The 22,305-nt window shown below is 40.9% G+C and overlaps 2 protein-coding genes across 2 annotated transcripts in view; one reads left to right on the top strand and one right to left on the bottom strand.

The window, feature by feature from the left end:
* The window catches only part of LOC103511767, an 11,248-nt gene extending 6,493 nt beyond the window's left edge, over window positions 1-4,755 (bottom strand). The window contains exons 1-6 of the mRNA XM_026825430.1: window positions 4,705-4,755; window positions 4,157-4,297; window positions 2,927-3,091; window positions 1,272-1,562; window positions 595-741; window positions 39-200 (exon numbers count right to left, since the gene is read on the bottom strand). Of these exons, the coding sequence (XP_026681231.1) occupies window positions 39-200; window positions 595-741; window positions 1,272-1,562; window positions 2,927-3,091; window positions 4,157-4,297; window positions 4,705-4,755 (957 nt within the window). The remainder of the gene's footprint in view (window positions 1-38; window positions 201-594; window positions 742-1,271; window positions 1,563-2,926; window positions 3,092-4,156; window positions 4,298-4,704) is intronic.
* On the top strand, window positions 4,714-22,305 carry LOC103511765. Its single transcript, XM_026825429.1, has 11 exons — window positions 4,714-4,967; window positions 5,624-5,821; window positions 6,064-6,246; window positions 7,492-7,693; window positions 8,149-8,297; window positions 16,938-17,099; window positions 18,486-18,587; window positions 18,723-18,920; window positions 19,558-19,809; window positions 20,383-20,433; window positions 22,120-22,305. The coding sequence occupies exons 1-11, from the start codon at window positions 4,896-4,898 to the stop codon at window positions 22,303-22,305; spliced, it is 1,755 nt and encodes a 584-aa protein (XP_026681230.1). The 5' UTR covers window positions 4,714-4,895.

Here is a 22,305-nt window from a genome sequence, read left to right as displayed (position 1 = left end):
GCTAGGCTATAGGGTCGGGGCTCCGTTCTCCTACTTACCAGAGTCTCTCCAGGCTCTGCCAGTCCTTTGAATTCCTTCTCTAGATCCTTCGCCTCCTCTGCCTTGCTTTTCTTCTTCTTCTTTTTGCCTCGTCTTCTAATCATCTCTTCTTCATCTTCTGCGCTCAGCTCCTTGGCTTTGTCTTCTTGATTTACACTCGGCTTAGAATCACAGGACAGAAAGATAACATTGATATCTATTAGTAAACCGCACAGGACGGAGGAAATCCAAGGAAAGGAAAATACGCCTTCTCTTTAGGTACAGTCTTCATTTTGCAACAAGTTCACTTCATAAACCACTCTGGAATATCACCCTTTCACTTAGTTGTTCGTTGTTGTTCTAGCGGTCAAGCTGCACCGAGGGGGATTGATAGTCTCTAGCCAATAATTACTGCAGTCAACCATCACGGAGGACCTGTGCTTTTCCTTTGAAACATGATAAAACCACCAGCTAGCAAGGCTGGTTAGGGTTTGACTGCTCTGGTCCCTATTTATAGTACCACACTACCACAGCAGGACACTGGTCTGCTCCATGTTCAAGGTCCCCCAGACTTACCTTATTGGTATCATTAGAGGCTTTAGCTTTGGCATTACCACCGCCAGGTTGGGTGGCAGTGTTCTTCTTAGGTCCCGGTTTGGGAGATGGCGTTGTGTCGGGAGGAGTGGGGGAACAGGTAAGACCTCCTTGACTGGACAACATCCCCTGGAGGTGAAAATAGTGTCGGTAAATCCCTCAATTTGGGAGCCATTCTCTCCCATTTAACATAATGGACACCAGCCTGATTTTTATGTACATACGTGAGAACTACTCATATTACGGCAAACTATTCTAAATTAGAATTAGAACTGCTTACTGAAACTTGGCCTGCTGAACTGAGGCGAAGTTTATAAGACGTCATGGCGTACGAGAGCGTACGCCATGACGTCAGGATACGAAATTTACCGGTATTTTCGTATACGAAAAGGAAATAGAAAGTAAAAATTCCATTCTGCTCTTTAACGTTAAAATCGAACCTAAATTATTGACGCACAAGTGGTCGGTTTCACCAATATTTTTTCAGCCTCTACATAGAAACCCCGTTAAGCTAACAACCTGTTAAGTTCCATTTTATTTCTATAGGCTTAACAGGGCGGTTAAGTTAACAGGCGTTAGGGGCTCAAAAGAAGGTTGGTGAAACCCATCCAAGGTCTATTATACAAAAAGTCCCATAGTGATTAGTGACCCTATCTTACCGGCAGACAGCAGGCGAGTGTCTCCTGGCTATGACTCCGTCGCAAGTCCAGTACAAGTAGAGTTTTCTGCGCAGGCGGGTCCGGGGTCACACAGCGCCGCGACCCAAGAGATCCCCTTGTCACCGCAGACGCCACAGTGACGCACGGTGTGAGGGGGCGCGAGTCCGTATCCGTGTATTTCCGAAACAGCTCCTCGGGGACTTCGGGAGACATCGCGAGGCCTCGGCAATCGTCGTGTGACATCGCCAGGTACTCGTCGCTCGGAAGCGCGGAGGCTTTACTTTCGTGTATCTGCGGAAAGGGGATGAGATTTGACTATAAATCTTTAAATAGCGGCCAAACCGTACATTTCTTGAAATCGGCCTCGAATTTTCATTTTCCGTCTGCTTTGTAAGCGCTAAGCCGCGGGTTCGATTCCCGCCCGGGGCGGATTTTATCCAGAACTGATAATGTTCGTTCTCGGAACGGCTGGCTTTCTCCTATCCCGTCTTCCTTCTCTCTTCGTTTTCGAAACGATAAGACCTTAGCAGTTACAGTTCCCTCTATCAAACCTCTTGAAAAAAAAAATGTTTTACCCAGGACTCCTTCCTTGGCTCTCCGCACGACATCCTTGGTCCCACAGTCTGCGGGATGATTACACAGGATAGAACATCCATAGGGAAACGGATTGTATAAAAGACCCGCAAAGCTTTTAGTTTTTGGCCCTAGGTGCTTTCTGCCCTAAAAAATTATCCTTTCACTGGAAACAGTTTTACCCAGGACTCCTTCGCTCTCCGGACAACATCCTTGGCCTCACAGTCTGCGGAATGATTACATAGGATAGAACATCCATAGGGAAAGGAAACGGATTGTAAAAAAGACCCGCAAAGTTTTTAGTTTTTGGCCCTAGGTGCTTTCTGCCCTAAAAAATTATCCTTTCACTGGAAACAGTTTTACCCAGGACTCCTTCGCTCTCCGGACAACATCCTTGGCCTCACAGTCTGCGGAATGATTACATAGGATAGAACATCCATAGGGAAAGGAAACGGATTGTAAAAAAGACCCGCAAAGTTTTTAGTTTTTGGCCCTAGGTGCTTTCTGCCCTAAAAAATTATCCTTTCACTGGAAACAGTTTTACCCAGGACTCCTTCGCTCTCCGGACAACATCCTTGGCCTCACAGTCTGCGGAATGATTACATAGGATAGAACATCCATAGGGAAAGGAAACGGATTGTAAAAAAGACCCGCAAAGTTTTTAGTTTTTGGCCCTAGGTGCTTTCTGCCCTAAAAAATTATCCTTTCACTGGAAACAGTTTTACCCAGGACTCCTTCGCTCTCCGGACAACATCCTTGGCCTCACAGTCTGCGGAATGATTACATAGGATAGAACATCCATAGGGAAAGGAAACGGATTGTAAAAAAGACCCGCAAAGTTTTTAGTTTTTGGCCCTAGGTGCTTTCTGCCCTAAAAAATTATCCTTTCACTGGAAACAGTTTTACCCAGGACTCCTTCGCTCTCCGGACGACATCCTTGGCCTCACAGTCTGCGGGATGATTATACAGGATAGAACAACCATAGGGAAACGGATTGTAAAAAAGACCCGCAAAGTTTTTAGTTTTTGGCCCTAGGTGCTTTCTGCCCTAAAAAATTATCCTTTCACTGGAAACAGTTTTACCCAGGACTCCTTCGCTCTCCGGACGACATCCTTGGCCTCGCAGTCTGCGGGATGATTACATAGAATAGAACAGCCATAGGGAAACGGATTGTAAAGTCCCGCAAAGGGTTTCAACGCCACCGGAGCCTTCGTGACCAGACTCTGCGTGTCTAACGAACGTTTCCTCTGTGAACACACAATGAAAATTGATTGATTAATTGATTGAATTCGTTTAATTTTTTTTAGTCCAAAATAGGAAGTGTACTTCATTAAACCTTTATGCTTAAAAAGAAAATCATCATCAGAAACACCTTCAACACATTAGGGAACCCCTGCCCCCGTCTTCCATGTTCAAGCTTCTGTAGTCTAATAGCGGCTCCCACGCAGCCTAAGGGAAACTGCCCGTATTATGGCAAATTCAAATTGATTAAGAACTAGTGTGTTTTTTATTTTTTTAAAGTGTTTTTTATTTTTATTTTATTTTTATTTTATTTTTTATTATCCTTCTTTTAAGAGGTTTGATAGAGGGAACTGTAACTGCTAAGGTCTTATCGTCCCGAAAACGAAGAGAGAAGGAAGACAGGATAGGATTGGTGAAAGCCAGCCATGCCGAGATCGAGCATTATCCGTTCAGGATGAAATCCGCCCTGGGCGGGAATCGAACCTATCCCCTAGCGCTTACAAGGTAGACGCGCTAACTAGGCTGGCTAACACAATGAAAGTTGATTGATTGACAGGATTCTAAGTGGATATAGAAAATAGAAACTGGATTCCAAGCTGAGATTTTTCGATGGGGGGAAGAAGTAGAAACCCGATAGAAAAGGGTTTGGTGAATCCTAGAGGATACTGAAATCCCGTTTCTAGCCGGATAGAATCCGTTTTACCGATCCCACGATTATTTCGGATTGTAGCGGGATTGGGGTGATTTGGTTATGTGGGTGTACGTACAGTGAGAACTAACCTCTGGAAAACTAATTCAAAATATACCTCTACTTATTGGGCCAGCCGCTCACTATCAGGTAGACCTGACAGGTCATCAGGTACGCCTTTCAGTTCCATCTGATAGTGTGTGTGCTCATCAGGTAGAGCTGACAGGCGGACCTTCTCAGCCGTACCTGTCAGGTCTACCTGAGAGTATGAATGCTCATCAGGTAGAGCTAACAGGCGGACCTGATCAGTTGTACCTGTCAGGTCTATCTTATAGTGAATGGCTGGCCTTAGACGCTTTGTACGGGTTTTGTAAAAACTTACCTCAATGTAGCGTTTTCTTCGTGCTGGATTTCGGACACTGGCGATCAATCCGGTGGAACTTGTTACAATCTTCACATTAGGTTGTTGGCTAGCACTGTTATCATTTATTGCACATAATACATTCACTGTGTGATGCTTTGGCTAATATTTTGTGAGGAAATATACGAACAGAAAATACAGAAATTTCCAAGTACTCTTTATTGAGAGGACAAATTGATCTAGGTACCATATTAGGACAATTCACAGAGTATCTTTTTTGAATTGATGAGGAAATGTCAAAACAGATGATTTAGTCTCTGCTTTGACCTATATTTCCAATGAAACCCATTAAAAAATCATTTACAATCTCTAATCTGTTCTAAGTACCACTCTTTTATTAATTTGTCATATTTATACTTGTGTTTTGTTTTCCAGGTTCTGATGTTCATTGGCCTCAATCTTTTTCATACTTTTGTATTTGACCTATATTTCCAATGAAACCCATTAAAAAATCATTTACAATCTCTAATCTGTTCTAAGTACCACTCTTTTATTAATTTGTCATATACTTGTGTTTTGTTTTCCAGGTTCTGATGTTCATTGGCCTCAGTCTTTTTCATACTTTTGTATTCTGCTGACTGCTGACTGAATTTTTCTATTCTGTAGATATTTTCTTAGAATAGTCCCCTGTAGTTGTTTGGACATACAAAGACTTATTTATGTGTTCCTAGTAATGACCAATAAGTGGTTTAGTAGTTGAATGATGGTTCAAGAAAAATGTGATCTCTACAAGCTAGAAATTTATGGACTAAATCAAACTTCTTATAGTAATGTAAGTATTTAGTCTGTCATCAACATTGTGGGTAGATAGGAAGCTAGAAATTTATGGACTAAATCAAACTTCTTATAGTAATGTAAGTATTTAGTCTGTCATCAACATTGTGGGTAGATAGGTAGGTACTGAAGAAATGTTCAGGGGAAAAGAGATTATGATGATGTTATCATTTGAGGCTCTTGAAAATTGTGTTCAAGTTTCAAGATGTAGATTACTTGGTATTAAAATATGAAGCAAACTGTATCCAACCAGATATAGATACCAAATTCAAATTTGGAAGTTTGAAAGCCAGAGGTTTTGTTAGTAAGTTTTGACCTTATTATTGCTATTTAGTCTAGTTGTGTTATTTTACAATTTTTCTCACCCATCTTACACTTGATAACATCAATAAGTAATTAAATTCTATTGTTTCCAATTTTCAGAATCTCCTCGTCGAGTTGAAGCAGTATTTGAGGAATGATTTGAAGCTCAAGTTTTCAAACCTTGAGTATAATCCTCAGTCTCAGGTTTTGTTAGTAAGTTTTGACCTTATTATTGCTATTTAGTCTAGTTGTGTTATTTTACAATTTTTCTCACCCATCTTACACTTGATAATTATGATTGTGGATGATAACATCAATAGGTAATTAAATTCTATTGTTTCCAATTTTCAGAATCTCCTTGTCGAGTTGAAGCAGTATTTGAGGAATGATTTGAAGCTCAAGTTTTCAAACCTCGAGTATAATCCTCAGTCTCAAGCGACAGTCATTTTCTTTCAGTACAAAAGCGACTATGACAGTGCAAGACATGTGTTCAGTAGGAAAGTGCAGTGGAGGACGTTCCACTTCAGCATTGATTCCAAACCAGTGGAGGTGAGTTATTCAGTAGAACCTAGATTCATATAAGTTTAACCCATCCTTTGGGGTAGTTGCCTCTACACTTAAGCCTCAGTGTGGGTTTTTTGTGTATGGAGTTAAGCTGGATCCTATCTAAGCTTGAAGATCTGAGTGGTCTTCAGTAGCTCTTTAGTTAGGTTTTTTCCATGAATGTCTTGTGGAGGGTTGGCTAACCCTACAAAATACCAATAAAAAGTTACCACTGTCATGATTTCCAGAAATCACCAACCTGTGATAAGAAACTTGTTGTTCCTTCACCGACAAGCAGCGAGGAGAAGAAACCTGACCCATCCTCGGTCGCTCACTCAAATAACAATGGTACCAAAGAGCAGACGTCACAAAAACTGGAGGAATACATCCAGACCAACGTTCCTCTCTTATCTGTACCTTATGAGACCCAGGTAATACTTAAGTCACAAAAACTGGAGGAATACATCCAGACCAACGTTCCTCTCTTATCTGTACCTTATGAGACCCAGGTAAATCCACATAGGTACTTAAGTACTTGCTGAAAGTAGTTTTGTGCTCCAAAATCATATATCAGGTTAATAACTAGATGAAAACTGGAATATGGTCACCGTAGCAGGAATATGCCCGAGAATGATAGGGACCTTTAGTTTATGATTTTTCTAATTCAACAGTGGAGGACGTTCCACTTCAGCATTGATTCCAAACCAGTGGAGGTGAGTTATTCAGTAGAACCTAGATTCATATAAGTTTAACCCATCGTTTGGGGCAGTTGCTTCTACACGTAAGCCTCAGAGTGGGCTTTTTGTGTATGGAGTTAAGCAGGATCCTATCTAAGCTTGAAGATCTAAGCGGTCTTCAGTAGCTTTTTGGTTAGGTGTTTCCCATGAATGTCTTATGGAGGGTTGGCTAACCCTACAAAATCCCAATAAAAAGTTACCACTGTCATAATTTCCAGAAATCACCAACCTGTGATAAGAAACTTGTTGTTCCTTCACCAACAAGCAGCGAGGAGAAGAAACCTGACCCATCCTCGGTCACTCACTCAAATAATAATGGTACCAAAGAGCAGATGTCACAAAAACTGGAGGAATACATCCAGACCAACGTTCCTCTCTTATCTGTACCTTATGAGACCCAGGTAAATCCACATAGGTACTTAAGCACTTGCTGAAAGTAGTTTTGTGCTCCAAAATCATATAACAGGTTAATAACTAGATGAAAACTGGAATATGGTCACCTTAGCAGGAATATGCCCGAGAATGATAGGGAGCTTTAGTTTATGATTTTTCTAATTCAACTTAAACTATTTAGGGAATAATTCTTGTAGTTTTGGTTTCAAAAGAACATTTTCTATTATTTCTTTTGGTTTGAAAGGTTAACGTTAGGTCATTGCCGAGAAATCATGCTGTAAAGTTGGACCCTGTGTGGTATGGTATTCAAACCCCCAAAAATTTATATCCCCCCAATTTTCGATATCAACTGATTTAAATAATATTTTTTGGATCCTTGATTGAAGACTCAGTAACTTTGTGAAGGTCCATTTCAACTATTTGTTGTATGGAAAACAAATACCTACTACTTCACAATATTTTTTGGAGTCGTGTCTTGTCTTGTCTTGACATCATAGTCTGGCAGTCTATATTTACCATATTTTTAATTTTATTGTTCTCTTTCAGTTGAAAGGGAAGCAGGAGCATGTGCTGTCCACTTATGCCAACCTGTTCAAGCAGTACATCAACTTCAAACAGCTACACACGTTTCAAACTTTTATGCGAACCAAATATGGGGAGGGCAGACCATTCATGTTCGGAGGAGTGGTACCGTCTCCAGGACCCGATGAGGAGGAGGGCGAGTGGAATATGCTTGAGCTGAGTGTTGGTGAGTATTACCTGCCCCGGTGGTGTAGTGGTCAAAATGCTCACCTGGTAAACAGGAGGACGTGGGTTCAATCCCAACCGAGATTATGGTATGTTATCATCAAGATATCTTAGGTACTTTTAAAAAAGATAGGATAAGATAAGCCCACATATTATTCACTCATGTTGGCCAGGTGTTTCCCTCATTTCTATGAGGGGTGGATTTGGAGTGTTTTCTTTTTATATATTTTAAAGCTACACTAAGATAAAGTTTTTAAAGGTACTTTTGTCTTTTTTATCAGACCTAAAATAACAGTTCACTGAATTATGAGTCTTAAGTATTATTATGGAATATATGGAAACGAACTGTTGTTGGTGAGACAGTCAACCTTTGGGGGGGTTTTTTTTTTTGAAAAAAAATGCTTTGAAAATTTTTTTTTTTTTTTTTTTTTTTTTTTTTTTTCTCGTGTGTTTCAGGTACGGATGTGGAAACTAACGCGATCAGTGTCGGGTTTCCAATCAGTGATGACCCCAATCTGAAGACCCCGGTTCAAGTGATACCCCTGAGAGATGTGTACAACCGGCACTGTTTCAACATACCTAAGAAATTCGTCACTGCCACCGAGGTAAGTCTTTTTTTTTTCTTTCAGGGCTCTATTTTGAGCTTAAAGTTTTGTTTGAGATTAAAGAGGTTGAGCTTACTTGAGTGAAGTTTCATAGTCAAAGAGCAGAAAAAATGGGGAACTAGAAAAATGTTCTTTTTCTTCTACGACTTCTGGATCTCCTAGAATCTAGATTCTAGACACTCTCTGCTATCCGATGACGTCACATCAACTGTCCCGAACAAAGCTCTCTTGCAAGCAACATTAGTGTAATGTGTTTGTGCGCGTGCGTTTTCGGAACGGCTGGCTTTCTCCTATCCTGTCGTCCTCTCAACGATAAGACCTTGGGAGTCACAGTTCCCTCTATTAAACCTCTTCAAACAAGAAAAAAAATTCCCTTGTGCTTTAAAGGTTTAAAGTATGGGATGCTAGGGGACGGCTAGGGCCCCGGGCGGGAATCGAACCCGCGGCCTAGCGCTTACAAGGCAGACGCGCTACCAACTAAGCTAACTAGGCTGGCATGTAGATATTTAAATTAAGGGGAAAATGATAAAATTTTCCCGTGAAATTGAAAAATAAAAATGAATTACCATGGAAACTGCTACTTAATTACTTGTAGGTACAAAGCATTGAGGGACCTTAAAACGTGTTTTGACACTAAAAACTGACCATCGAAAATTTGACCCGATTACATTACTTTCCTTCCTATAGGATAAGGAAAGTAAAAAAAACCTCCCGGATAAAAAAACCTCTTAAAAATAAACTTGGCATCACTGTAAAAAAAGTTTCCGAGAATAAACAAAAGAGATCGCTCGCGTCGCAAAATCAGCTGTTCCAATGTTTATTTTTTCGGGAAAAATGGAGTTCTGAAATTTTTTCGGACGATTTTCTTGTAAATTAATTTTTCCACTTTCTCTCACTTTTCAAGTAAATTTTCCTGTAATTTAGGTCATTAACTGTGTGATTTTCTACTGATAACGAGTGTAGGAAGTGCACGATTTTCTACGGTCCCTTTGTATTGTGGTAGGTTTGTCTTTAATTAGAACACGTTACGAAATATTTGGCCCGTACCCTGAGCCTGAGGTCCCTTTCACATTCCACTTGGGGGAAAAGAATGATAGAAATTTTCCTGTAATTTAGGTCATTAACTGTGTGATTTTCTACTGATAACGAGTGTAGGAAGTGCACGATTTTCTACGGTCCCTTTGTTTTGTGGTAGGTTTGTCTTTCATTAGAACACGTTACGAAATATTTGGCCCGTACCCTGAGGTCCCTTTCACATTCCACTTGGGGGAAAAGAATGATAAAAAATTGACATTTGGAATTTTCTTTCTGGTTTGGGTCACCGATTGAAGTGTCCCTGGGATATTGAAGGTATCTCCTTACGTTTTCCAACTCGATTTAAAATCTACCAATGTCTTAAATGCCTGTTTGGGGCAAGGAACAAGCTGCCAGCTGTAATAAATCATCAACCTACCTAAGTACTTGACTTGTATTGATCTTCTTTACGTTCACAAAATCTACCAATGTCTTAAATGCCTGTTTGGGGCAAGGAACAAGCTGCCAGCTGTAATAAATCATCAACCTACCTAAGTACTTGACTCGTATTGATCTTCTTTACGTTCACTTTTTTTTCAATTCCATCTAGGGGAGAAGTTGATAGAAATACCAGAGCACTTTGTTCTATTTTGAGGAGAGAATTGTTTTTCAGAAACAGGAGACAAAGTAGCTATCGAGGGGAGAAGTTGATAGAAATACCAGAGCACTTTGTTCTATTTTGAGGAGAGAATTGTTTTTCAGAAACAGGAGACAAAGTAGCTATCTATCAGTCTCGCCTCGGTGTATATTCAACGCAATCATCCCATGTAAGTATCTTATTAGCCTACAAAGTCAGAACACGGTTGTGGCTCTGGGGCACCGACTATCTGGAAGATTCACGCATGCGGCTCAAAGTTTTGCCGCACACTATTTTGAAATATGAAGTGAAATAAATCAATATTAATAAGAAAATTGTGGTCTCTAAAAGTACACAAGTACTTACAGGGATAGTGAAGAATATGCTAGTTTTGTAAAGAATGAAAGAATAAAACTTAATATTGTTATTGTTTTCCAGTCCGTTCCAAGAACGCACGGACTCGGACGAGTATCTCAAAATCATCGAGGATCACTGGAAATATCTCCCCGAGTGGTTGCGGCTCTGGGGCGCCGACTATCTGGAAGACTCACGCATGCGGCTCAAAGTTTTGCCGCACACGACCGCCCCCGCTACGGCACACCATTATAAGGCGTCTACGCAGGCGTTGCGTGAACTTCTCATCGATGTGACGGATACGTATACGGTGAGAAAACCGCATGCGTGTTTTAAAACCGGATGCTTGTTTGAAAACAGGATGTTTATTTTAAAACCGGATGTTTATTTTAAAACCGGATGTTCATTTTAAAACCGGGTGCTTATTATTATTTTTTTATAACTAGTAGTTGACTCATCCTTGAGTCAATCTCTATCTGTGTAGCGTAAGAGACATGTCTTCGAAGTGCCGCCATTTTGAATCAGGATGGAATGCGACAATTTTAAGTAGCCTATGTCACCCTGAGTGAGAAAACCGCATGCGTGTTTTAAAACCGGATGCTTGTTTGAAAACAGGATGTTTATTTTAAAACCGGATGTTTATTTTAAAACCGGGTGCTTATTATTATTTTATAACTAGTAGTTGACTCATCCTTGAGTCAATCTCTATCTGTGTAGCGTAAGAGGCATGTCTTCGAAGTGCCGCCATTTTGAATCAGGATGGAATGCGACAATTTTAAGTAGCCTATGTCACCCTGAGTACCTACTCTTCTTAATTGGTCCAGCCGTCAGCGTGACAGACAGATGGAAATTTTTCCAATGTGATTTTTGGGATCCTGCATAAGGAGTAAGAATATCTAACTAAAAATAGAGGTAGAGGTATTGGATTTTATGAAGAGTCATTTTCTTTCAGTACAAAAGCGACTATGACAGTGCAAGACATGTGTTCAGTAGGAAAGTGCAGTGGAGGACGTTCCACTTCAGCGTTGATTCCAAACCATTGGAGGTGAGTTATTCAGTAGAACCTAGATTCATATAAGTTCAACTCATCCTTTGGGGTAGTTGCCTCTACACTTAAGCCTCAGAGTGGGCTTTTTGTGTTTGGAGTTAAGCAGGATCCTATCTAAGCTTGAAGATCTGAGTGGTCTTCAGTAGCTTTTTGGTTAGGTTTTTTTCCATAAATGTCTTGTGGAGGGTTGGCTAACCCTACAAAATCCCAATGAAAAGTTACCACTAGTAGAAAAGGCATGGCCGAACTTGTAGAAAATAATAAAAAATACGGTCGGGCTGCGCGCTCCCTATTAGCTGCATAGTTATCAAACTAGAAACATAAACGAAACTCAAAATGTTGGTCGAGAGCGGAACATTTCTCTCCCGCAGTCTCTGCACTCTGTTATTTCTTCTGGAGATTTTAACGATCAAAAATTGATCATATCTCAGGATCGGTTTAGATTTTCCCAAAATCCTTTCTTATTGCACACCTAGACCAAAAAAGGAATATTCCTACCAAATTTCAGCTTTCTAGGTGTTGTGGTTCAGGAGATAGAGCAATCAGTGTGTGAAATGTGAATGAGTGAATGGATCTTGATTTTATAGTATAAGATTATATTTAATGAATAGAGTTACATAATGGAGTGTATATTAGACTGAATTAGACAATAAGTGGGCAAAGAATAGTGGAGTGTATATTAGACTGAATTAGACAATAAGTGGGCGTCCACAACGGAGAACTGACCAACTGACCATCGGAGAACGCACAGTACCTACCGACCCAAGATCTAATAAAACAAACCATGCTAAATGAATAGAAGCGTGCTTAACGAGGCTTTGACTATATTTATTTATTTACAATACAAACGGTTCCCCTTTACTATCTATTACAAATCAACAACCTAACTATCAAAAAGGGAAAATAAATGGGGAAGAAATACCTATAGTTCTGACCATAGTGTCGACCCTCGCAGAAAATCAAGGAATTGGGCTGAGTATTTTTTCTGCGATGGTCTCGGTGAGGGTCCATGGTCCGTTGTAGCCGCACACTTGGATGCTGGATCAGATCCGCCTGTCAGGTCTATCTGATACCTGATGAGCACACACACACTATCAGGTAGACCTGAGAGGCTGACTCTACCTGCTAGTGAGTATCTGGCCTCTAAGGTTTGTAATTTTCACTTTCTCAGGTACAACTAGGCTTCAAATTCAACGACAAGCTTCGCCTCATAGAACAATCTCGTGTGGAGGCTGCCCATCTCGAAACAGAACGCCAAGAAACCCTAGCCCGCCTTCGTGCCGAGGCTAAACAAGCCGCAGCTGAGGCAAAACAAGCCGCAGCCGAGGCCAAACAAGCCGCAGCTGCGGCCCCTGTGCCCACTTCGGCCGAAGTTAAATCTGAGGTCAAAGAAACGCCGGTGTCAGGAGCGACCAATAACCATGTCAATAAGGACGAGAGGTGAGATTTTGAATTATGACTGGGCTAGCCTAGTTATGTTATAGTAAAATCAAACTAAATAAAAAAACTAAAAACTAAAGGCGGCCGCTACGAAAACCTTTGAACCAATCAGAAGGCGCCTTTCTTTACTCGTACAGTGTGAACCGGTTATTTTCTGAAGACTTGTAAAAGTCTTTGTAAAGGAATATATGATGATGTAACTAGGTACTTACCTACTCCAGATTTGGGGGTAAGTAATTAATTATCTATTTTGGGTGTCCGATTCCCGGCGGGGTCAAGAAATTTGTATCAAGCAAATGATTGACTCCGTGACTGGCTGTTGCGGGGCCCACTCAGCCTCGTGAGGATAATGGGTAGCTATGACATATAAATGCGCATAGCGACCGGTGCCAGCGTGGTAGGTAAACATTGGATGTTAGGATTATTGAGATATTTGGAAAAATCCTACAATGCTGCAGTGAACACCAAAGAGTTGTGATATAATAACACGAAGAAACTGCCTATAAGTAGCCCCTCCCCCTCTACCGAACCACAAGAAACATTTCAAGGTGTGTCCAAACATAGTCGACCGGCCGTCGATTGACGAGGTGAATCTATGTCGCCGAGGCAGTGTGGACGTGTCAGTCAACATCGATTGACGTCGATGGCCGGTCTACTATTTGTGGACACAATTTTTTAAACCCGTTTTAATTTGTGGACATAATTTTTTAAACCCGTTTTTAATTTGTGGACACACTTTTTTAAACCCTTTTTAATTTGTGGACACAATTTTTTAAACCCTTTTTAATTTGTGGACACAATTTTTTAAACCCGTTTTTAATTTGTGGACATAATTTTTTAAACCCGTTTTTAATTTGTGGACACAATTTTTCAGACCCTTTTTAATTTGTGGACACAATTTTTTAAACCCTTTTTAATTTGTGGACACAATTTTTCAAACCCTTTTTAATTTGTGGACACAATTTTTCAAACCCTTTTTAATTTGTGGACACAATTTTTTAAACCCTTTTTAATTTGTGGACACAATTTTTCAAACCCTTTTTAATTTGTGGACATAATTTTTTAAACCCTTTTTAACCGCCGATATACTTGGGGTTTTTTTTTTTCAGAATTATAATCAACATTCTAGCGAGCCCAGTTAGGTTGGTTGGTAGCGCATCTGCCTTGTAAGCACTAGGCCGTAGGTTCGATTCCCGCCCTTTGCTAATTTTTTATCCTGAACGGATGTTGTTCGCCCTCGGAACGGCTGGCTTTCTCCTATCCTGTCTTCCTCCTCTCTTCGATTTTGGGACGATAAGACGTTAGCAGTTACAGTTCCCTCTATCAAATTTCTTAAAAGAAAAAAAAAAAACTTTTTTTGGTCTTTTTCAGAGATGTAAACAACTCAAGTTCGTCACTTTCAACGTCATGACGCAGGCCACTATAGAAGCTCATATAGAACTTCTCACTTCTACACCCTCGCCGTCCGTAGCGCAATGCGATATCGTTCGCTACAAGTCTTCGCGTTCACTTTCAACGTCATGACGCAGGCCACTATAGAAGCTCATATAGAACTTCTCACTTCTACACCCTCGCCGTCCGTAGCGCAATGCGACATCGTTTGCTACAAGTCTTCGCGCACGCACTACGACACGCTAGCGTGCGATCATAGCGAGGGAGCCCAGTGTATACACTGTGCGATACATCGCCAGGGAGCATTGAATGGGGGAAGCAAAGAGGGGAGCAGTGATGGAGAGAAGGTGTGTCCCACGGTGACAGGTGAGATGTTTGTGGCTGGGTGGAAGGCTCTCTTGGTGCTTGGTGGGTTTCACCAATGACTTAATGAGAGATTTCACTATTGGGAGAATTTTTAATCATCCAAAAAGGAGGAGTCTTTAAAAACTCGTTTCTATCATTACAAACTCCTTTTTGGATGATTAAAAATTCTCCCATTAGTGAAATCTCTGATTAAGTCATTGGTGAAACCCACCATCAGTATGAGAATCCTGCCATTAAAGCCTTCTTCAATCAATAAATGAAATTTCTGTTTCGGGAAGAGTGGATTGGAACACATCGCATGCCTTCAGGCACACTCCATTTGTCAAGGGTCTAGGTTTTCCTTGCTCTTGGGAACAATTTACCACCCCCGCCTTCCTACCATCAGAGACAGCGGTTCGGCCCGCCCGAGATATACAACAACCATTATCCCGGTCCTGGGGGTCCTCCTGGCGGCCCCGCCGGGAATTATGGGCCGGGAAATTACGCCGGTTCCGGGAATTATTCGTATACGCAGGGAGGAGAGAAGAGCGCGAACGCAGGTCAGCATGGCGCGCAGGGACACTATGGTGGAGCTGCGCATGACGCTAAAGGACGCTCGACAGGTAAAAGTGGCATGTCGATCATAGCGACCAAGTAAGATTGACTCTAAACAACTGTTTATTTTATTTTATTTTTTTTAAATAAATAAAACATTTTAAAACAATCTGAAAACTTGCAACAATGGCAGTGGAATACATAAAATTAATGTAGGGTATCTAAGCAATTAGATTCTCGACAAAACCTGTGGTTGGGTGAAAGAGCTCTCCTTTCGGAGAATCCTGCCACATTAAATAAAATAATAATAATAAAAAAATCCAGCCTAGTTAGCTTGTTTGGTAGCGCATCTGGCGTGTAAGTGCTAGGCCGCGGGTTCAGATTCCCGCCCGGGGCGGATTTTATCCTGAACGGATAAAGTTCGTTCTCGGAACGGCTGGCTTTCTCCTATTCTGTCTTTATTCTCTCTTCGATTTCGGGACGATAAGACCTTAACAGTTGCAGTTCCCTCTCTAAAACCTCTTGAACCTCTTGAAACCCAAAAGAAATCATTTTAAATGATGAATTTGTTGGTCAAAAGAGTTGTTATTTCGTATCCTTGTAAAATATCGTTCGTTTCTCCCCCCTCAGGCTCACACATGTCCAACAACAGTCAGTCCGGTCGCTATCACGAGTCCACTAACGACCCGAGGGAGCATTGAATGGGGGAAGCAAAGAGGGGAGCAGTGATGGAGAGAAGGTGTGTCCCACGGTGACAGGTGAGATGTTTGTGGCTGGACTGGCTGGGTGGAAGGCTCTCTCGGTGGGTTCCACCAATGACTTAATGAGAGATTTCACTATTAATCATCCAAAAAGGAGTCTTTAAAAACTAGTGATGGGTAAATACCCGGGTACTTATTTTTGGGGTAAATACCCTGGGTATTTTCAAGAAGCGCCTCAGTCAAATTATGCCCGGGAAATGAAAAAAAAAAAAAAAAAAAAAAAAAAAAAAAAAAAAACAAGTGACGATGTTTTTTGTTTATTTTTCTTCTTTTTTTAAAATACCCAATTTTTAAAAAAAAATTCCATTTTTAGTGAAATCTCTGATTTAAGTCATTGGTGAAACCCACCATCAGTATCAGAATCCTGCCATTAAAGCCTTCAATCAATAAATGAAATTTCTGTTTTGGGGAGAGTGGATTGGAACACATCGCATGCCTTCAGGCACACTCCATTTGTCAAGGTTCTAGTTTTACCTTGCCCTTGGGATCAATTTAATTTGAAGAAACCATTGACTGATGAGAAACTTTGTAATGAACAGTAAGTTGAAAAGTTGAAACATTAATAAAATTGCAAAAAAAAAACATGACTTTGTTTATAAAATATTTGTTCGTTTGTTGTATGATTTTTCCAAAATATCTCGCGGAACCCTTGCTGTCAACTCGCGGAACCCCTAGGTTCCGCGGAACACCAATTAAGAACCACTGTTCTAGACACTCTCTCCTATCCGATGACGTCACATCAACTGTCCCGAACAAAGCTCTCTTGCAAGCAACACTAGTGTAATGTGTTTGTGCGCGTGCGTTTTCTGAATGGCTGGCTTTCTCCTATCCTGTCGTCCTCTCAACGATAAGACCTTGAGAGTCACAGTTCCCTCTATTAAACCTCTTCAAAAAAGAAAAAAAAATTCCCTTGTGCTTTAGAGTATGGGATACCTACAGTCTAAAGTAGAAAACTTAATACACAACAACAACAACAACAACAACAACAACAACAACAACAACAACAACAACAACAACAACAACAACAACAACAACGTATGGGATACAGTGTAAAGTACACAACTTAATACTTACTAACTTCCTTTTATTCTCAGATCATAGAGAAGATTATCCGCTCCTCCGGTCTTCAGATTTCGAGTAATTCTGGCAACTCGATGGGAGTTTGGCATCAAGTGTGTTATCGGCTTCACAGTAAGATCACTGGGGCCGGTACAATCAACGAGAAGGTCACACCTCAGCTTATGATCATTTTCCAGGTAAGGAGCTCTTCAAAAAAGCTGGGGCCGGTACAATCAACGAGAAGGTCACACCTCAGCTTATGATCATTTTCCAGGTAAGGAGCTCTTCAAAAAAGCATATAAAAGTTGTAACAGTATCAAATCATATAAAAGTAAAGTGTAAAAGTATCATATAAAAGTATCAAATTGAGATGAAAAAATTAGTTAAAAGCCTCAAAGTTATAAGTTAAAGCTTGTCTAAATGTTTGTTATTTCTTCTTAGAATAAACAGGTATATAAGAATAGAATAGAATAAACAAGGTACCTATATTCTATTCTATTCTATCAAAGCCTCAAAGTTATAATTTAAAGCTTGTCTAAATGTTTGTTATTTCTTCATTTGATTTTTCCCCCTACTTACTTGGCAGGACCGACTACCAATCACGTGAAACCCACATCGACAACCACCACCGAGCAGAAGATCGAGATTATAAGCAAAGTATTAACAGAGGCTACTGGGGACAAAGTGGTGGTCATTTATCATTACAACAGCGGTGATGATTTCTGTAAGTATAACCGTGTTTTATTACGCCCCTCTGTGCGTAAAGAGGCAAGACAGAGGTCATTTTTCACTCTTTGGGTGTAGTGGTGCCACCACACTTGCTGCCACGGGCCACTTATTGGCACCACCACACTTGCTGCCACGTGCCACATTTGTATTTTCAATGTTTATCTGAAAGAGGGCCTCTAGGTGAAATTTTGCCATTTTTTGATGAAAAAATTCCAATAATCTGTCTTCCATGTTAGGGGGATGTTCTAATTCATGGGTTTCTGTGTGTAAACACCATGGAATATGTTGAAATGATAAACATATACTTCTTCACTATTTTTTAATGAAAATGAAATAAAACCCAGAATATTTTAAAAAATAGTGAAGAAGTATATGTTTATATCATTTCAACCTACCTAGTCAAGATGGACCTTCACAAAGTTACAGAATCTTCAATCTACCATGTAATATGCTTTGGTAGTCAGGGTGTTGAAGTTGAAAATTCACATCTCCTTGGCGAAAGTGCCACAGAGAGGATTAATAAAATACGGCTCTTGTATACCTAATAGTGTACTTATTTTTGGCCTGCCTGCCTCGGTGGTGTAGTGGTCAAGGCGCTCGCCTGGTAAATAGGAGGGCGTGGGTTCAATCCCAGCCGAGGTATGGCATTTTATCCTCATAAATATTAATGGCATGTACTGTGATGGGACTTGGTAGACCTGTGCATGAGCCCAACACGCCCTACACTTGAATTTGGACCACGCTCCGCCACTGATTAGAATAGAATAGAATAAACAAGGTATATTCTATTCTATTCTATTAAAAGCCTCAAAGTTATAAGTTAAAGCTTGTCTAAATGTTTGTTATTTCTTCAGATTCGGCCAGGGTACAAGTTAACTCCAGAAATCATCGACTACATCTCGGATATCATCTTGGACGAGGTGCTGAGTCAGAACACGGTACAAAGTTTAGGTCTCGCCTCCACAATAATAGTAGTAGCCTACTGCTAGAGTAAAGGGACTTTTCAGTCCTATGCGAGCAGTATAAATAAGCACTATTATTATTATTTTAATTTTTCACTTGTTTTAATTTCAGGTGACGATTTCTTCAAGCTTATTCAGTACAACACGAAAATCGAAAAGGTTCTCTTCGTCACGGACTCTGCTCACAATCTCAACTCCAACCTGGTCGTTCAGTGCATCCCCTACGTTATGACACAAGTCGGTTGTATGGACTCACTACCACACAGTCACCTCTATGATGTGATGATTTTGTTTGAGCGATTGGAACCCAACGTATCCCATGATCAGGTAAGAAAGAATAATGGAGTGTATATTAGACTGAATTAGACAATAAGTGGGCAAAGAATAATGGAGTGTATATTAGACTGAATTAGACAATAAGTGGGCGTCCACATCTGACCATCGGCCCTCGCATAGTACCGACCCAAGAGCTAATAAAACAAACCATGCTAAATGAATAGAAGCGTAGAAGCGTGCTCAACGAGGCTTTGACTATAGTTCTGACCATAGTGTCGACCCTAGCAGAAAATCAAGGAATAGATCAGTTGCGCTTACTTGGGTGATGTTTCAAAGTCATAGAGCAGGAAAAATGAGGACCAACGGAATTTTTCTTTTTCTTCTACGACTTCCAGATACCGAGATAAATCGATTTAAAAAATACCGGTAAATCGTAAAGTTTGACGTCGCGGCATACGCTCCTGTAGCCAATGACGTCATAATTCATTACTCCCGCCTGTCAGGTCTATCTGATACCTGATGAGCACACACACTATCAGGTAGACCTGACAAGTACACCTGATCAGATCCGCCTGTCAGGTCTATCTGATACCTGATGAGCACACACACTATCAGGTAGACCTGAGAGGCTGACTCTACCTGGTAGTGAGTATCTGGCCTCTAAGGTTTGTAATTTTCACTTCCTCAGGTACAACTAGGCTTCAAATTCAACGACAAGCTTCGCCTCATAGAACAATCTCGTGTGGAGGCTGCCCGTCTCGAAACAGAACGCCAGGAAACCCTAGCCCGCCTTCGTGCCGAGGCTAAACAAGCCGCAGCTGAGGCAAAACAAGCCGCAGCTGAGGCCAAACAAGCCGCAGCTGCGGCCCCTGTGCCCACTTCGGCCGAAGTTAAATCTGAGGTCAAAGAAACGCCGGTGTCAGGGGCGACCAATAACCATGTGAATAAGGACGAGAGGTGAGATTTTGAATTATGATTGGGCTAGCCTAATTAGTTGTATTGTTAAATCTTATCTTAGAAGCTAGATTCCTTTCCACAACTTTTGTGGATACCACAGCAATTACATTACTTCTAATTATCCTCCTTAGGTTGAGTGCACCCCAAACTAAGGCCAGCCACTCACTATCAGGTAGATCTGACAGGCACACCTGATCAGGTCTACCTGATGTCTGTCTGTCTGTTCCCATAGAAGGACTTATCCAAACCTGGTCGACCTATATATCAAATTAAAGGTCTTTTTACCAGGAACACGAAAATGGTGGTGCAAATTTTGTCCAGAAAACCATAAAGCCAAAAATCCAAAAAAACTGGTTTTTGGGGGATTTTTTTCACATTTTCTCACACAAATGAGCTCTGATCTTGAAATTTGTCGCGACGACCTATAAACTCAAAGCGAGAAAGTTTTAGATAACATTTCAGTCGTTAATTTAAGACCGGTTTTAGCGTCATCTATGTTAAGCTACGCCGAGCAAGGCCAATAAATGGATGGGTGACTTTTTGGGTTGTGTTTCAGATTGTAGATATCAACTGTTCTACGGGTATTCTAGGCGGATCTCTAATCAATGTAAGTACCTACCTGTTTTCATTTCATGTTTTGCCTTGTTAGAAGTTCTTTTTTCTTGACTTGAACGTGACATGGTTCTCTATAAATAGCCTTTCAGTCAGCTCCCATGGCGTAGTGGTCACTGCACTCGCCTTGCACGCGGGAGACCCGGGTTCGATTCCCGGCGGGGTCAAGAAATTTGTATCAAGCAAATGATTGACTCCGTGACTGGATGTTGCGGGGCCCACTCAGCCTCGTGAGGAAAATGAGTAGCTATGACATATAAATGCGCATAGCGACCGGTGCCAGCACGGTAGGTAAACATTGGATGTTAGGATTATTGAGATATTGGGAAAAATCCTACAATGCTGCAGTGAGCACCAAAGTTGTGATACATATAATAACACAAAGAAACTGCATTTTACTTAGCTACATACAGAAAGGATAAACTTTTGTTAGGTGGGAACACCTATCTACCTACCTACTGAGTTCATCCCGAAAGTCAAGAGGGAAGGAAGACAGGATAGGAGAAAGTCGGCCGTTCCGAGAACGAACCTTGACAGTTAAGGATACCATCAACCACGGCTGGGAATAGAACCTGCGAACTAGCGCTTACAAGACAGACTTGCTACCAACCAAACTAAAACAAAACTATACCAGCCCCCTCTGAAAAGTTTTAACGAGTGTTTTCAGAACGGACTTGCCTACCTATTGCCTAAGAAAAAAAAAAAAAAAACTGGCAATATTGTTTACTTTGACATTTATTAGTTTGACAATTTTGACATTCAAAATAGAATCGAACCCGCGACCCAGCGCTTAAGGCAGACGCGCTACCCTCCAAGCTAACTAGACTGGTTTAGTTTAGTTTAGGAAAATCTGTAAGTTTAGTGATCACACAAGTAGTGAAAGTGCAGTGGTGTGTTTGTATGAACCGGGTATGATAAGAGCTTCTAATAATAAGCACCAATTACCCCTTTCACTACTACCTTCTCTCTCTCTCTCTCTCTCTCTCTCTCTCTCTCTCTCCCTTATTTCTACACCTCTTCTTTTCAAATTACACTTCTCTAAAACCTCCCCTCTCTCTCTCTCTCTCGCTCAGTCCCTTCGACTCTTTCTTCTTTCTCTCTCTCTCTCTCTCTCATTCCCTCAATACTCTCACTCTCTCTCTCTCTTTCTCTTCTATACTTCTAACATTTTCAAATTACAGTTCTCTCTCTAGCCTTCTCTCTCTCTCCCTTCCTCTCATTTCTATTTCATCTCTCTCTTACTCCCGCTCCCCTATAGCTTTGTTTTTTTTTTTTTTTTTTTGGGTTTTTTCTTCAACCATTTTTTTTTTTTTTTTTTTTTAGAAGAAGAAGAAGAAGAAGAAGAAGAAGAAAGAATATAAAGATATGACAGAGGGAATTGTAAGGTCTCATTGTCCCCAAATCGAAGGGAAAAGAAAGACAGGATGGGAGAAAGCCAAGAGTGAACCTCATCTTTGTAGGATAAAGTCAAGGTTTTTATTTATAAAATTTTGAATTTACTCAAATACATAAGACCTTGTTTAGACTGCGGTTGTAAAGTGGCTTTTCAGTCCTATGCTAACAGTATAAACAGGGTCATATTCTATTCTATTCTATTCCCATAGAGTCCTTGACATAGGTTTCAACTTCAACTTTCTGTTCCTTGACAGGCAAATCAAAAATGTCTACCCCTCTTCCACAGGTATCCTCCAACAGTCACCCGACACTTGCTGCCACGGGCCACTTATTGGCACCACCACACTTGCTGCCACGGGCCACTTATTGGCACCACCACACTTGCTGCCACGGGCTACTTATTGGCACCATAACACTTGCTGCCACGTGCCACATATGTGTTTTCAATGTTTATCTGAAAGAGGGTCTCTAA

This window comes from Diaphorina citri, unplaced genomic scaffold (assembly GCF_000475195.1).
Source record: "Diaphorina citri unplaced genomic scaffold, Diaci psyllid genome assembly version 1.1 scaffold749, whole genome shotgun sequence".
Taxonomy (NCBI): Eukaryota; Metazoa; Arthropoda; class Insecta; order Hemiptera; family Psyllidae; genus Diaphorina; species Diaphorina citri.
Note: the sequence above shows the minus strand (reverse complement) of the source record. Positions and strands in the feature narration are given on the sequence as shown.